The 17,317-nt window shown below is 49.3% G+C and overlaps 1 protein-coding gene across 2 annotated transcripts; it reads left to right on the forward strand.

Moving 5' to 3' along the window:
- Window positions 1-1,279: 1,279 nt before the first annotated feature.
- ISCU (iron-sulfur cluster assembly enzyme) lies at window positions 1,280-8,594 on the forward strand. 2 transcript variants are annotated; one of them, XM_044921023.1, is made up of 5 exons: window positions 1,280-1,485; window positions 3,247-3,360; window positions 4,233-4,343; window positions 6,470-6,548; window positions 6,915-6,976. In XM_044921023.1, the coding sequence occupies exons 1-5, from the start codon at window positions 1,372-1,374 to the stop codon at window positions 6,959-6,961; spliced, it is 465 nt and encodes a 154-aa protein (XP_044776958.1). In that variant the 5' UTR covers window positions 1,280-1,371; the 3' UTR covers window positions 6,962-6,976. The 2 variants fall into 2 exon arrangements, with proteins under 2 accessions (XP_044776958.1, XP_021559117.1); XM_021703442.2 differs by lacking the exon at window positions 6,915-6,976 and adding an exon at window positions 8,047-8,594 and having other exon boundaries at window positions 1,285-1,485.
- Window positions 8,595-17,317: the final 8,723 nt, after the last annotated feature.

Consider the following 17,317-nt stretch of genomic DNA (forward strand, 5'->3'; position numbering starts at 1 on the left):
CGTGCGCCTGATCAAACCGCGCTCTCCCTGCTACCGAAAGAGAAACTGCGAGCCTCGAATGACGGGAAAATCTCGCAATGTATGAAACTTCGTATTGCTCTTACATAGGTGTAAAAGTTCTCTCAGAATAAGAACTCCCCAACACGGCATGTGTTCCGTCGCAACTTCGGACAGATGTTGGGTCTTTGCACAGGAAGTGGAGGCCGTAGAGGAAGTCAGGGAGTGATGATTGAAGTGAAGGGTTTGGCGCCATCTTGAGAAGGTCAAAAGGAATCGGAATAAACGCCCTCCTTACGGCCTAACACGACCTGGCGCGTGGTTCAGTCTCCCCAGCAACGGAGCCTCAAACGCAGAGAAAACTCCAAGTCCCCGGGGAAGGATCGATTGCACCATTCCCGAGAAAAACCTATTTCCCAAAGAGATTCCCTCCCTTTATGTAATACCTGGTGCCCAAGTAAGCGTTAAATACAGGTGTGTTTTCTGCTTTTCATAAAATCATATTCTGCGAACCAATATTAATAAATTCCATTACTAAGCGTTTATTTAGAAACTCTTCATTTCCAGGCATTGTCATGTAAATGTTAGTTTGCTGCTTTATGAAAAGAAATACATGCAGACATATACATACATACTTTAAAAAAAAATCGGGGTATGGCCTGTTCGTTTCCTCAGTTAAGCTCCCATTTTTGAGGTAGGAAAATATTGTTTATTTGTTGCCTTTTTCCCTCATTAGCAAGGTTAATTATGTAAGGAATTAGTGTTTATCTTTCTGTTGGACCCCCCAAAGCCTAGTATAGCGCCTTGACACATGACACTTGCTCAATGAATGAATTGTTCTTGAATTAGTACAAAAGCGAGGATCAAGGCTTAAAGAGATTATGTCATTCGCCTAGGGCCACACAGCCAGGAAGGAGCAGAATCCGGATTCTAACTCAGGATTTCCTTGCTTAAATCCCAAATCAGTCTGTCTGGGACAGACTTGGACAAGTTACTAAACCTCTCTGACCTTCAATTTGCTAAGCTGCAAAATCGGATTGAGAAAAGTAGACTGGTTGATCCACTATGCCGCATTCCGGCGGTGGGCTTTGTGAACGCAAACTTGGGCCCCGACTCCCGCCCGAGGCCCCCTCAAATCCAAACCCTGCACTCCGAACAAACCCTCCAACTTCAGTCTTTTAGTTCAGCGTCCCGCCCACCCCGGAGGGGCGTGGTAAAGACAGGGCCAAAGGCAGACACGCGCACGGAGGGGAAGGGCGCAGGCGCGAAGTCGCGGTGACGAAAAAGGGTGCGCGCTCCAAGCCGAGAGCCGACTCGGGGGCGCGTTCCTCCCTTCCGGCTCGCGCTCGGCCTGCGCAGACGCAAGGCCGGAAGATGGCGGCGGCTGGAGGATCTCGTTTGAGGCGGGCGGCGTCGGCCCTGCTGCTGCGGAGCCCCCGCCTGCCTGCCCGGGAACTGTCGGCTCCGGCCCGGCTCTATCACAAGAAGGTAGCGGCAGATGAGGGGATGCGCGGGACCCTCACTGGCAAGGGGGCGGGAGGGCGAGTACCGCGGAAAGGACCCAGGTATGCCGGCGCTCAGCGGAGGCCCGATCTGGAGACGAGTGGCCGCGGGTTTGTGAGCGGCCTTGGGAGCCCCCCCCCCCCCACTGCGGCGGGGGTAGGGGCCACCCCCTCACTCGACTCTGACTGGACTAGGTTTCCTTCGCTACGCAGATAAAACTAACCGCTGCGCGTGGGCCCCGCCGCTGGCTGTGATTTCGTGCCTCAAAACCCAACAGCCCAGGAAGGAGGGCCTTGTTATGACCTGCCAGCCTGACTCCAGGGACAGACGCACACTGGCGCGGGCTCCGGCTTCAGCGAGGCCATTGCCCTATCCAAATGACCTTGGGCAAGTCCCTGCTCTGCGTTGAACCTGTTTTCCCCATTTGTAGAATGGGTTCTTAGCATTTCCCTACACGAGATAGTGTTTGTGGAGTTCTCGGCATGGTGCCCAGCACATGAGATCATTTACGGTGCAGTTACTGTTGTAGGAACTCAGCCTCCGAATGGAATCAGACACGTAATCAACAGTCATAATGTTTTAATTTTGTCCTTTTTTTTTTTTTTTTTGCCGGGGATGGGGGGAAGGCTTTGGGGTACGGGATAGGTGCATAGTTTGCAGCCCTTGCCTTCCGAGGGCATAAAGTTCCCACTCGGGAACGACTAAAGAATCAACATGGGGCAAAAAGTCCAGACGAAGTACTATCTTGTAGGTCCTTCGCTTGGAGTCAAAATCCGTGGTCGGGTAAGTGGGTAAGAGAGACTGGAAGATCGGAGACTTAGACTAGTAAACAAGTCTCAAGGTTACATTAAAGCCCTCTGTGTGCCAGTTTGAATAGGTAACTATTCTGTTCTGACTTCTGCGTCTGCCTGGGACTTCCCTCCTCCCCCGCGTAGGGGTGTGTTTTGTTGACAATACACGCTCGACGAACGTGGGCTGGCAGCCTTTCAGCCACCAGGGTGCGCTGCTCCACCAGAGTGATTTTTGGCCCTTGAAATCGAGTAGTGGGACAGTTACTGTTTTATCATACACAAATGGACACATTCCATAGCATTGTTCCTCGTGTAACATTCTCCTTGAGGCTTCCGGGAAATCCTTCGATTACTGGACCGTACTTATTTTTTAAATTCTTAATACTAATCATCCTTTGAGGATGGATTTATTTGGAAATACCAGAAATGTTATTTGAGCCTAAATCTGGTGACTTAGGTGGTAAAGATCAGGTAATTATTTGTGATCAAAAACCCTATGGAGGGGCGCTTGGGTGGCCCAGTCAGTTAAGCGTCTGCCTTCAGCCGGGGTCCTGATCCCAGGGTTCTAGGATAGAGCCCCAAGTCGGGCTCCCAGCTCATCGGGGAGTCTGCTTCTCTCTCTCTGCCCCGCCCCCCCCATTTGTGCTTTCTCTCTTGCTCACTCTCTCAAATAAATTCTTTAAAACAAAAACAAAATAAACTATGGATTTAAGACATGACTTTGCTGATTTTTCTCCAGTAACTCAAATCTCTGAAGGTAGTTGGAGAAGAGGTACATAAAGATTGGGTCATAAAGTCCCATTGACATAAGTGTAAGCCTTCCTCCCCAGGTGAAGTTTGATGCTTAGTGGCTGCCTGCCAGGTTCAGCTTGCTGACTTCAAGGAGCTTACCGGGTTGGGGAGGCCAGTAACAAAAAAGGGTGATCATAGATTTCTCTTAACCTTCTCATTTCAGGTTGTTGATCATTATGAAAATCCTAGAAACGTGGGGTCCCTTGACAAGACATCAAAAAATGTTGGAACTGGATTGGTGGGGGCTCCAGCATGTGGTGATGTAATGAAATTGCAGGTACCACTGGTTTTTATCTTTGATGGTAATGACATTGACCCCATTGCTCATACGGTGCTTCGTTGTTTACAAAGCATTTGCACGCACAGCTTTCCACTTGGGCTCTGTATGGATTCTTGTGAGATGATGACATGGTTCGAAGTTAACAATTATTAGGGCAGTAGTTCTCTTGTACACTGTGCTGGCCCCTTCTGGTGTCGCTTTTCTACTCAACTATCAGCTTAAATTCCAACTTCAGCTAAGTAGAAAGTTTTGTGAATTTTACTGATCAAAGGAAAACCACAACCATTCAGTTAGGAATCCCCAGTGAGACAGGAAATGCCACATGTCAAGCCTCCCCCAAATTGGAAACAACACAAAGGTAGTGACTGGCGCTTTGAGTAAACCGTAGCTTTGTCCACATCTACTTCATCGTGGTGAGGAGGCAGCTTGCCAGAGGTCTTCATGCCTATCTTGGAAAACAGAAACAAGGCAGGAGGAAACCACTAGATGTCATTTCATGCCAAACTAAAAAGCACTAACCAGAGACCTTTATTGCAGACTCTCCCAGCATTTAAAGATGCAGATTGACAGAGCAGCTAGGAGCAGAACTTCATAGCCAAAAAGCAGACTAGGGTTGCAAAATAAAGGGGGGGGGGGCGCATATTTTTCAGCTTATCTTTACCGGGTAGGCCTGTATCATTCTGATGATCATTCCTACATTTAACACTTCATCACCAAGCCCTTTGTGACAAAGCAAATTCAGTAATGTTAAAACTTAGGGTGTGGAAAGCAAGACCAAAGCCCTTGGGGAGAGCCCCAGTGAACCCCATAAATGCAGGTTCTACAGGGCAGTGCCAGGAACCACTGCTTAACTCCTCTGTCTTTTCTAGATTCAAGTGGATGAAAAGGGGAAGATTGTGGACGCCAGGTTTAAGACGTTTGGCTGTGGGTCTGCTATTGCCTCCAGCTCGTTAGCCACTGAATGGGTAAAAGGGAAGACGGTAAGGTTGCTTGCAGATTGACAGAATTAAATCACATTCCTGACAAACCTGCCTCTGAGTTAAGAGAAGGGTCTAGTTATGGGGGGCTGATTTTTTTCAAAATATTCTAAGAATTTTTTAAATTTCTCCTCAGGTTTTGATTAAATTCTCCACATTGGGGATTATGGATAATTTTGTTAAGTGTTTCTTATTTGGGGGGTTTTTGTCGATCATTTTTATTTGGGGGTTTGGGTGGTGTTTTGTTAGGGTTTTTTTGTTTGTTTTTGTTTTTAGAGGAGGAGGAGGGGCAGAGGGAGAGAGTCAGAAGCAGGCTCCACGCCCAGTACAGAGCCCGAGGCAGGACTCAATCTCATAACCTTGAGATGGTGACTGAGCCAAAATCAAGAGTTGGATGCTTAACCAACTGAACCACCCAGGCACCTCTGTTTAGTTTTGATTTTAATTAAATAGAAAAAAAATCTTCACCTCTCCCTCTGTACAAAGAAATCTATGGCTTTCTCCAAGTTTGCTGATTAAAATTTCTTAGAGTCTAAGGGTGGGAGAGGTTGTACTGTGGTTTGTGTTCTTATTTTTCCTTCCATCATGTTTCAGGAAGGATTGCAGGTGGCTTGTAAGGATTCATGAAATAACAAACTAGCCTGTGCTAAAAGAGGAATTAAAGAATCAAAAACCGCAAAGATAGAGGCAAAGTGAACAAATAAATCAGAACAGTGATCTAGGTGGCTCGTTGGCAGACCCTCTGAGGGTGGAAATGAGAGGAGCTGGAGCATCTTTTCTGTTCTGTTCTCTGCCAAAGCCTCTTTCCCAGCAGCTGCAGAGGTAGAAGGTCCCAAACCCAGTGAAGAGCTGGAGTTTCTAAAATCCAGTCATTAAAACCTCTTGGAAAAGCGAAAATACAGGGCTGCTTATCTTTGCAGCCCCAAGGGACCAAGTTCAGGGAGCTGAGTCACAGAGGTGTGTGCTTGGGGAGCTGGGCAGCTCTACAGCAATACCTTGTGCCCCCTGCTTCCTGTGGCTCTGGGCCTTCTGGCTGGCGAGTTTCTCCGGCGAGCACAGACCTAACCTGATCTGGAGGAGGTGCCTCTGAAGTGATCTATTAAGACCTGTCCGGGCGCCTGGGTGGCTCAGTTGGTTAAGCGACTGCTTTCGGCTCAGGTCATGATCCTGGAGTCCCTGGATCGAGTCCCACATCGGGCTCCCTGCTCGGCAGGGAGCCTGCTTCTCCCTCTGACCCTCCCCCCTCTCATGTGCTCTCTCTCTCTCTCATTCTCTCTGTCTCAAATAAATAAATAAAATCTTAAAAAAAAAAAGACCTGTCCTCAGGGAAAAGGGGAAGTGAGACAAGGTACCTGTGCTCTCAGAATCTGGCCTTTGAGTTGTGATCAGAAAGTGGAGGAAGAGGGCCTTTCTTTGACCTTGAGGTCCTCCCATCTGAGTTAACTAGGAAGAGAATGTGAAGCCTTACCCTTGAAGTCAGAATTGAGAAACCGGGGGACAGATGGGGAACCCCGGTTTTCCTTAAGGCAGCAGCAGGGCTCCGTTCCACGTGCATCTGCCTCCCATGCCCTTGGGCACTCGAGCAAACTCAGGCATCCTTTTTGGTCTGTTTCAACCAGACAGACTCTCTTTTGGGCAGAGGATGATCCCAAGACCGGTCTGTGCCACTGCCAAGTGCTGGAGTGCCACTGGCCTCCTTGCCATCTCTCTGACCGCCCTGACACCAGTCAGCACTTCTAGTTGAAGGGATTTATTCTAAACATTTGGTACAAGGACATCGGTGAAGCTGATGCTTACAAAACCAGAATAGGAAACCACTACTTTTAAATTTAAAGAGAGACTCCTGTCGCTGGCCTCAAGCAGACCCCTAAGAGACGTCTCACTGGCTGGCTTGTAGAAGTGTCTCTGCCGGCCTTGCTTACCCAGCCAAGTGGTGGAGTGTGTATACTCCATACTGGACAGTCCCAGCTGCAGCCTTGACGTACGAGTGAGCGTCCTTTGGGGTTGTTAAATGGAAAGTCATCCCCCACTACCCTGTCCTCAGGACCTCTATGGCCTTCCTTGTTTATTGCCTGTTCCTCACGCTAGAGCATCACTAAAACTACTATTTTCTCACATATGCCTCTCAGGTGGAGGAAGCCTTGACCATCAAGAACACGGACATCGCCAAGGAGCTCTGTCTTCCCCCCGTGAAACTGCACTGCTCCAGTAAGTCTCTGCTCCAAAATGCCAACGAGCTTGCACAGTTGGGAGTAATTTTGTAATGGCATCAACTGGCATTTGTGCAGAGTAATGGCAAGTCCGTTTTGGTCGCGGAGTCCATAACCCTCAGATGGTTAAAGCCCCTGGGTCTCACAACCTATCTCCAGGAGGGTCTTACAGGAGGTGGTGTGTGCTGGGCATCAGGCGAGCACTTTGTGGTATCATTTCTAAGCCTCAGAATTGTCCTCTAGTCCACAGACGGTGTCATCATCTCTCCCTCTTACCAGGAAAGCAGGGCTCAGCTTAAAGCACCCCAGTCACATGGCTTCTAAGTGGGAAAGCCAGGCCCTATGCCCCAATCTTTGATTCCAGAATCTGTGCTGTTCCCGCGCCGTTGGGAGTCACGTTTGGACCAGTGAAGGAGAAAGTTCAGCTTCTGCCATAATCCTGTCTGTCGCATGTGTTACCACTTCCTTCCCAGGTGCAGTTACGTGTATCAGTCTGCCTGCATGTGTACGTGCGTATGGAGTGACTAAGCCCTGTCGTGCAACAGTCCCCTGTACGCTGTCCTAAGAGAAAGCCCAGATGCCTTAGGACTTACACTTGACGTTCCAGTTCAGTCTCTGTCTTAAATCTAAAGCTTTTTCCATCTTCTCTCAACCTTCTAGGGGAAGGAGGGAATGAGAAACAGTAGCCTTAACTTACTGACCAAATTAGTTAAAAATCAGCAGAGAGCCAGGCCTCTTGCCAGAGTAAGACTCACAGGGGAACTGAGGGGCAGGGACGTGCTAACACAGTCATCAGGAAGTCTGCTAAGACCCGAGTTCTTTCCACCTGAGCTGGGATTCCAAGTACCCAGAAATAAAGGCCATAGCTTGTCAACATTTTCAGAAACCCCCAGCCTTTTCGTTTGGCCTTCTTGGGCACTGCAGCCTTTAGCTACTGCTCTCTGCCGCTTGCTTACTTTTATTTTCCCACATAGCCTCATTTTAATATTGACTCCAAAGTAAGAGTTTTCGAATTTGGGATCCCTAAGGAGGATGTGGCAGATGCCACCTGTCAACAGAGTGGCATGACCTACGTTATGGCAGCTTGCTCAAATAGCATTCACTACATTTATTCCTGACTTCTGTGTGAGCAGATGAGAACTAACTAACCACTCTTGTGGCCTTCTGACATGTCACTTTATTAAGCCCTCACACTATCCCGGCAAGGAAAGAATGTCCCAGTTTTATAGAACAGAAAGGGGATTCCAGGAGGCTGAGGGACTAGCCTAGAATCCCAGGTATTTAAACCCTAGTCTGCCTCCTAAGCCACAGGCAGGAGTAATTGGGCTCAGGAAACAGCTGGCTGGCTTTCCAGGCCTGCTCCTGACCCCCAGCACTATGGCCGGGGGGCTCTGGTAAGCCCTTCCCAGCACCACTGCCCTCCAGCTCTTAAAGATGCGATTCCCAAGACCCTCTCTGTACAGTCTACAAACTGTCTTTCCTTGTGCTCCTTCCAGTGCTGGCCGAAGATGCAATCAGGGCTGCCCTAGCGGATTACAGACTGAAACAAGAACCCAAGAAAGGAGAGGCGGAGAAGCAGTGAGCCCTCAGCAAAGCATCCAGCAGGTCAGACCTGCTGTCTGTCCACCTGCCGCGCAATCACTACAGATGTTCAAAAGCCCCCCACGCTATAGTAAAGGAGCTCTGAGACACGCATAGCACTTGCTGGTTACCTGGGGGCTGCCATGCAAGCAAAATATACAGTTTACTCATTCCAAGTCCTGTGCTTTCTTTCAGCCCACTCTTAGCGCTTTAACCCTGTTTATATTTTGATTTGTATGCTTGGCCTCAAAACTGAAATTAGTCACGAAGGCTCAAGTGCGGTAGTCCACGAAGTGCACAAATATCTAATTTCACCTAAAACTACCTTGGGGAAGATTACCAATAGAAGGCCGCGGTATGATTATTTGATAGAACCAATTATTGTACATAAAACAGATTTGCGTATATATATAAAATAAAAGAACGTAAGACCATGTTTTTCTCTGATAAGCATTGTCTCTTGGATCCCTCATTCACCCCAGGGTCCTGCCCATAGCCCCTTGAGGCTCCCAGGTACAGGACCATGATGATGTGTGCACCTTTCTGAGCAAACTGGACAGTAAAGACCATGGACAGAGCCAGCCAGATGTGTGTCACGTTTTATGGAATGGGGGCAAAGGTGAAAGGAGAGAGCCATCTCTTCGTTGTACTTTACAAAATAGATTGACAAATCAACAGGAGTCCAGAAGATTCTTTTTGTAATTTCACTGGTTTGTGAAATGCTAAAACCTGAGAAACACTGGCTCCACCAATCCCCTAAAGCTACAGAGCAGCTGCGTGGGGGGGGGGGGGGGGGAGCACCTGTGTCTGTGGTGGTGGCCTTGTCACCTTCCAGTAGAGGGGTGGAGTTGGTGGCCCCCGGGCTGGGATGAAGTGCGCTCTCAGGGCAGTGAGGCCGAGCCAGGGCCACGGCCACGGCCACGGTAGCAGCTAGACCGCCCTTTGGCATGGGGAAATTTGTAGAACCTTACGTCTTGCAAACCCTGAAGCACGTGGAGCCTCTGGCAAAACAAGCTTTTCAAAGTGTCTACCAAAATCTGCCTTCGGTAGTGGCCACCACAGAGGTGGGTCTGGACCTCAAATGACAAAAGGGGAAGCAACATGAACACAGGCATAAGGCATACTACCAGCACTACAGGAGAAGGCTGAGCTGCGCACCTGCAAATGATGCTCTCAAAGTCACCCAGACTGGAAGATCTCCGAACATAGCAGCCAGAGTGGATAAAGCTGAGGATTTTTCTAGAAGGCAAAGCTAAAAGAACAGATGATGAAGTTGAAGTTCTTACTAGTTTGCGTATAGAGGTACCAGCTTTTTATACTAAAATGCTTCAGCTCCAAGTCTTGAAAATGATTTAGCACAGGCTACATCTCAAAAGCCTTGGTGTCCGTTTTTTTTTGAGGATTTTCAAATACTCAATAATTTTGAAGAGAAACATGTACATTACTCCTGTAACAAATAATTTGGTACCTACTTCACAGCAAAATGAATGTGCCCGTCAGCTCTCAAGGGGCCCCCCGTCTAGTGCGAGAGTGATAAGCTGGTAATGAAAATCCAGTGTGATGAATATCGTGAGGAAAGGCTGTTGAGGTTTCAGAGAACTGGCCCAGCCGCTTGGAACCCTGAACTTAAGAATGAATTTAGCCACAACTTTGACCCAAGAAGTTTATCTAGGTATGTGTATATCAACTGACAGGATTCAGATTTCATACATTAAAGGCTGTTAACAGTATGATTTAAAAAAAAAAAACACCTAGGGGATGAGTTGAAAATGGAGATTTCTAGGCCCATCATTTTTGGCTTTAGGTCCCTACAGGTGATTCTAATGCCTGTGACTTCTGATGGCCGCCTGGATGGTTCTGGGTAGTGGGGGAGCCAGGCCACAGGGAAGAAACTGCTTTTGTCCATTCTCTGTCCTGCCCTGCACAGGTGTGCTATTCAAGTAGTTCACTCTGAACTGTCTCTCCGTGTACAGTGACGTGAGGTTTAAAGAACATCCATCCCTGGCCCCCGCATGCCTAACATTCTACCCACCGCCCCTCCTGACCCCCATCTGTCCCCCAGGGTTGTGGGTATCATTCTGCGAGGTACCCACAGTCCTGCATCAGCCAAAATCCCACTAAAGGAGGCCCAATTTTCTAGCAAAAACATGATCTTAAAGTACCAGCTAACCATCTCAAATCTTCCAACTCTTCAAAAGTAAGATGTGTGTTTTCCGATGGTGGTTTTTTGTCCAGGCGTGGGCTGGCTGTCTCTTCTCTTAAATATGTCTCCTTTGTTAAAAAAAAAAAAAAAAAGGGCGCCTGGGTGGCTCAGTTGGTTAAGCGAATGCCTTCGGCTCAGGTCATGATCCCAGGGTCCTGGGATCGAGTCCCGCATCAGGCTCCCTGCTCTGTGGGAAGCCTGCTTCTCCCTCTCTCACTCCCCCTGCTTGTGTTCCCTCTCTCGCTGTGTCTCTCTCTGTCAAATAAATAAATTAAAAAAAAAAAAAAAAAAAAAAGTCCTCTGAGTCCTGGAGAAGTCCTGAGTCCAGAACTTCAAAGGCAATTCCCTCAATAGCCTGTGGAGAGGGCCACAGAACAGGGCCTCATAAGAATCTCCAATTAGGGCCTCTGGGTGGAGTCATGTCAAATTGTCCTGTGTGGCACATTCTACTATTTAATTCACAATCCCTCTAGGCTAAGCTGGTCTCGTTCCCTTCTTCATTATATATGGCAACACTGCAATTCCCCCACTGCTTTTCTTTGTAATTTAAAAAATGAGACCTCTCTGCCTCTTGAGGGTTGAACCAGAATTCTGCACATCACAGGCCGCTCACAAACAGCTCAGGCAACATTACCAGAACAGTCCAAAGCTCAAAATACGTGGTTGTGCAGCTAAAAGAAACGAATTTTTGTGACTTACATTCAAGATCTCCCCCTCTCCCCGCTTTGCCCAGACAAATCTAGTTTTAACCACACGAGGGCATCGTGTACCCTTCAATGAGCTTAAAGTAGATCTGAGCACCTCTGAGTCAAACTTCGGCAGAGAGATATGGATGTAGAAGTTTCAAGAGTATCCCGCACCCAAGCCCCGTGCCAGGCCCTTACATTAGTATTCTGTTCCTTCTTGTGACAACTCTCTGAGGTGGACATTACTTAAACCAACTCAAGCCAAAGCCCACACTTCTTCCTGGTTTGCTTTTGGGAGAACACACCAAAGATTCTGACCGGCCGCACATCAGAGGCTCACCTGAGCCTTGAGCCTTCACATGGAGATGATACACCAACACAGGATGAGCCCCAATCCATTCATTTGACCACCTCACCACCAAGCATCATGGCCCTGACCTGGCTGCACATCAGAGTCGTCTGGGAGCCCGGTTTAACCCCGGCGCCTCATTAAATCTCATGTCCTGGAGGTGGGGCCTGAGCACTGGTGTTTTTAAAGCTCCCCAGGAGCTTCCAGTGTGCACCCATGGGTGAGACCACGGTGCACTCTGCAAATCAATTCACTAAAATGATTTCAGTGGCTGTGCACGGTCCTGTGAGGAGGTGTCACTTCCCATCTACAAAAGAGCTCCTGAGTCCCTTCCTCTCTGCCCCTCAGCGTCTGCCTCAGTCTAGACCTTCCTCTTCTCTCCCGGCTTCCCCACTAGTCTCCCTGCCTCCAGTCTCACTGTTGGGATCCACTTTGCACGTGGCTGCCAGAGGGGTCTTCCTAAACAAAAGGGACCTTGTCCATGGCTCCCAGTTGTCCAAACTTTTCCTACCACATCGATGGATTTGCTCCAGGATGCCGAACCCTACCGTTAGGCCTTCCCCTTGCTATTCTTCCGCCAGGAATGCCCTTGCCAAAAGTCTTCCCTTAACCTCCACTCAGCCTGGGAGCCTCATCTCAGGCATCACCTCTTCTGGGAAGCCTTCTAGATTGTCCCAGGCTGAGCTAGGTGCCTCTCTCTGCTTTCACAGTCCCCTATTCTTAATCACATATGTGTATGGACAGCATTGTAATTTGCTGTTCTGTTGTCTTTCCAAATCATTATGCAGACACTGAGTCTTTTTTTTTCTTTCAGTTTTAAATAGGTAACGTGCTACAAGAAAAAAATTCAAACAACCTGAAATGGAAGAGTGCTATATAAGTGTCCTTGCCATCCCTAATTCCCCAGTCTCCTTCCCCAGAGGCAATCTCTGATACTCGTTTCTTAGGTGTCCTTCCAGAAATTCTCTAGGCAAATCCGAGTATACATGTGTTTAAATAGACCGTTCTCTTACTTCTTTTTTACACAGGCGGTAACATACTATACATGCTTCTGCCATGTTCATTTTCCTTTTGACCATATTTCTGAAGGCCATTCCCTATCTGTTCCCATAGACCTGCCGCATTCTTAACAGCTGCACAACATTCCATGTATGAAGGTCCACAATTTAGTTTTCTGTTGATGATTGTGTAGATTATTTTCATGGCAATGTCTTAATTAGGGGACCCAGCACCTGGTACAGTTCTTAACGTATTAGGGGACTCCCTAAATGCCTATTGAGTGGATGGATGGATGGATGGATGGATGGATATATGCATGCATGCGTGGATTGGTGGGTGGATGGATGGATTCATGGGTGAGTGGATAGATAGATGGATGGGTGGGTCAGTGGATGGGTGGATGGATGGAGAAACAGGCTCAGAATGGTGAAATGACTTGCCCCAGATGACACAGCTAGGAAGCGGTAGGTTGGCACTCTGCTGAGGTCCTCTATCCCCCTCCCACCCTGTTCAAAGCACCACACCACAACTATGACCATGTCTCTAATTTAACCTTTCCTAGATGTTATTCCCAGATTTTGGCCACTTGGGGCCACATCAGAATGCACAGTGTTAGATCCTCACATTAAGCATGTCCTGTTAAAACTAGCTGTCCCTATCCTGGAGTCTTCTTTAAAAGCCAAACAAATGAGGGGCCCCTGGGTGGCTCAGTCGGTTAAGCATCTGCCTTCAGGTCAGGCCATGGTCTTGCGGTCCTGGGATCGATCCCCACATCGGGCTCCCTGCTCAGCGGGGAGTCTGCTCCCTCTCCCTCTGCTCCCCCTTGCTCGGTGCTCTCTCTCTCATGAATGAATGCCAAACAAATGAGAGGTGCCTCTTGATAACTGAGGCTCCTTGAACTTGAGGCAGGAGTGCAGACTCTGTGTCCATCCTCATGGCAGGACAGAATACTTCTAGGTCCCACTGAGTCTTGGTAGAGTGAGGGGGACCCTGCAGATGAGTTCCAGCCCCAACCAGAAGATGGATGTAGAGTACATTCCTCATCAGTGGCTCTTTCTGGCCTATCTGCTGGCTTTCTCAGCCAACCCTCAAAAAACCACTCCCCGCCCCCAGAGAAGGCCATCCCCAGACAGGGAGGCACCAGCAGGGCAAAGCAGAGTGAGCTGGGAGCACTGAAATCAGAAAGGTTGGTTCAAATACCAGCTGCCACTGGGTGACCCTGAACAAGGGACTTCAAGCACCCTGAGCCTCAGCGTATTCATCTGCAAAATGGGAATGAAAACAGTACCTACGCAGTCAAGTTGACATGACAATTAAATGAGACAATGCAATAAAGCACATGATACACAGAGCTCGTTGTCGCGGTGCCGGTTATGATCACGCGCAACAGCTCAGCCCTGACCACCTGCCAGGCACAGTTGCTCGGTGTTGATACAGAGGAGCTCATGGACTCCTCCCAGGAAGCCTCAAAGGCTATTATTATCCCATTTTACGGATGAAGAAACTAAAAGGTAAAGTGACATGTCCAAGACCACACAGCTCGGAAGTGACAGAGGCGGGATTCGAACCCAAGGCTGTCGGATCCAGAGTCCTGGCACTCTGCTTGCTGCTTCTCTACTGCATTCCCTCCCCTGCCCTGATTACTGTTACCACTGGTGTTATTATGACCATTACGCGTAGTAATTGCAGTTACTCTTACTTCTACGTTGCTGCTACTGTCACTCATTTTAAAATACTAGAACCTTGGAAGTTTTCAACCTATGATGTCTTCCAGCACAGTGGCCCTCACAGTAAGGCCTTCTAAATGCTGCAGAGCCCTAGTCTGGCTGCCCCCGTGCAGGACACACACAGCTGTGACTTCTGTCATACACGGCTTGCTGGGCAAGCTCCCTCCACCGTGCTTGGCCAACCACAGGCATGGCTTTCCCCCAGGTCCAGCCTCAGATACCACCACCACCCTCCCCGCCCAGTTATCTTGGGAAAACTCCAGCTCCTGGTCTCACCTCAGAGAAGCCCAGCTCCCAGAATAACTCCAAAAGGCCCCCAGGGTGAGGACAACTATTACTGGCCTAGAGCTGCTGGTGCCAAAGAAGGTCCAGGGGCCTCCCATCCTGCCCCCAGTACCTCAGGCCAATGGGTCGCAGGAAGCCCCAGTGGGGAAATTGGGCTGGACCCCCCTCTGCCCAAACACCTCCCCACCATACGCAGCCCTGGGTCGCTGGCCTTAGGGAGCAGCCCTGGATGGGGACCTGGGGACTTGGGTTCTGATCCTAGCTCTGCCATGATCCCTGCATGTGACCTTAAGCAGGTACCGAACCACTCTGAGCCTTGATTTCCCTTTCTGAAAAATCAGCAGAAAACTGGCTCCTAAGTCATAGGATTGTTGTGAGGATTGAATGGATTATCATAGGTCAAGTTAAAAAAACACAGAACCAGGCAAGGAGTAAGCACTCAATAAATGTTAACTGTCATCACCTTCACCATCACCCCCGCCACCACCATGGTCATCATCAGCATCACCATCATCCCCTTCAACATCACCACCATCCCCATCATCATCACCATGATCCCCATCATCACCACCATCCTCATCATCACCACCATCCCCATCATCATCACCATCCCCATCATCATCACCATCATTGTTACAAGTCAGATTCCCCAGGAAGCTGACTCTGAGGTGGAACTTAGCATGAAGGGTATTTATTTGGGAGTGTTCCTGATATCAACACCTGTGGAAGGGGGGTAAGAAAGCAGGATTGGGCTGAGGGAGGAGATGGACAGCAGTGTACCCCCAACAAAAGTGCCTGTCCATCCCACGGGGAGCTCTAAATCGAATAGCCCCTCCGAGTTGCATCTGGGCCCTTGTCGCTTACAATCTCTAGAATTTATCACAATATTGGTTTCAAGCCTTCATCTTCCCACTTGTTTTCCAAAGGAGATGTGTGTATTACAAGAAGAGCCAAGGGCTTACCACCAATGAATAAATCATTAATGGTGGAATTCCAGGCATCTGTTGGGTTTACTATCTGGGGGCAAAGGAGCTTTATGGGAGCTTCTCACACTGTCCCAGTTGCCCTGCAGCCCCAGAATCCTGCTCACTTTCCCACAACAGCAGGGCCCCTGAGACCATCTCCCTTCGAGTGGGTACTCATCCATTCTAACCCCAAAGGCTTGGGACACCATGGCCCTGCTTCCTGGCAAGCCTTCTTGGGCGGCCGCCGCAATCTGTCTCCTCTTGACCTTTCCCACTCTTTTTTCTAGGGAGCTGAACCAAAGGATGATCTGCTCGTGCAGGCAAGTCCCTTTCTGGCCAAGTTGATGGAGCTGACGGCCTCAGGGAGAGAGCCTGGGTCAGGGCCGCCTACACTGCATGGCCACAAGCAAGTGTGGGCCCTTCTCATTTAAAAAACCTTCGAGGGGCTGTTACAGGGCAAAATGCGGTCACACAATCAAAGTGCCCAGGACAGCCAGGCACACAGTAGGTGCTTACTAAATCCACAGGACAGGCCCTTAGCAAGCACCACAGGGCAGGAGATGTCAGGATTCATGCCAAGCAACAGCTTGTCACTGAACGTCTCTCTGGCCCCTGAGGCCTACCTGCCTACCTTTTGCCCCACTCACCCCATTCCAGCCCCAGTGGCCTCCCTGCCATCCCTCAGACTCACCAAGTTCATTCCCACCTCAGGGCCTTTGCACTTGCTGGCCCCTCTGCCCAGAGCCCCCTTCCCCAGAGCTTCCCAAGGCTGCCTCCTCCATTCTCATCCCGTCCACCCTGGCTCAGGTAGAAACCCGTGCCTACTCACTAGCTCATCACCCTGTCCATTTTCTCCACCATACACAGCACTCTGGATTCACCTTGCTCAGGGAAGGTATGTCTGAGGACTCACCAGTCAATCTCCGATGCCTAGAACAGTAACTGTGTACAATACGGGAAGTGCTCCCAAAGGCCCGTTTTGGCCACGGGTCCTGAAAAAGGTGGGAGGCAAAAGAGACCCATTCTCAATCCCTGGGCAAATCTTTCTCCCGCTCTGTATTTGCAGTTTCTCTGCAAAAGGAGAAGATTGAACCCAATGATTCCATATTCCCTTCCAGCTCAAACAAAAAGATTCCACAAACTTGGACAACTTCTATTTTAGCCAATAACCAACTCACGCCAGAACATGATTCATCTCTGCCGATTTCGCCTAGCAACCAGCCCTTCTCCCCACACCCCGAATCAACCCCCCCACAAGAAAAATTCCTCCCCCACCACATACCCGCCCCACCTCCCCCCACCCCTCTTCTGGCATCCTGGAGAGGAATGCAAGGCTTCAAGATGCCCCCCGTCTGTCTGCCACCAACATTTTAACGCAACCTCAGAATGTCTCGGGCTATGTCTGGAACAAGCTGGGGGGAACTGCTCGCCCCGCCGGGATTAGGACAGGAAACAGGAGCCGAAGTCAGGCAGGCAGAAAGCGCTGACCCAGCACGGGGAAATCATTTCTATTCTGATGCCTCGCTCTCCTCAGGCCTTGAAAAGCGTCTGTGTTTTAGGGAAGAAGAAAGGAGAGACCAGGAAGGCGGACAGGGCGCAGGGAGGCTCCCTGCCCGAGACAAACCCAGCCCGTTCAGATGGCCCCAGGGATGTTTGCCTCCAGTTCCCCACAGTGAGAAAAAGGACTTGTCTCATCTCAGCCGATACTGGAAAATATTTAATAAACTTCAGTACCCACTTGCGACACAAAATCTCGGCAATCTAAGAATAGAAAGGAATTTCCTTAACTTGAAAAAGGATATTTACCAGAAAACTAACAGCAAACCATTTGCCCACTGGAAAACTTTGGAAGCACTATCATTAAGATCAGTCACCAGGCAAGGATGTCCACCACCACCACCTCCTCCACCATCACCTCCACCATCATCGCCACCACCTCTACCACCGCCTCTACCATCACCACCATCACCTC

This window comes from Neomonachus schauinslandi, chromosome 14, assembly GCF_002201575.2.
Source record: "Neomonachus schauinslandi chromosome 14, ASM220157v2, whole genome shotgun sequence".
NCBI lineage: Eukaryota > Metazoa > Chordata > Mammalia > Carnivora > Phocidae > Neomonachus > Neomonachus schauinslandi.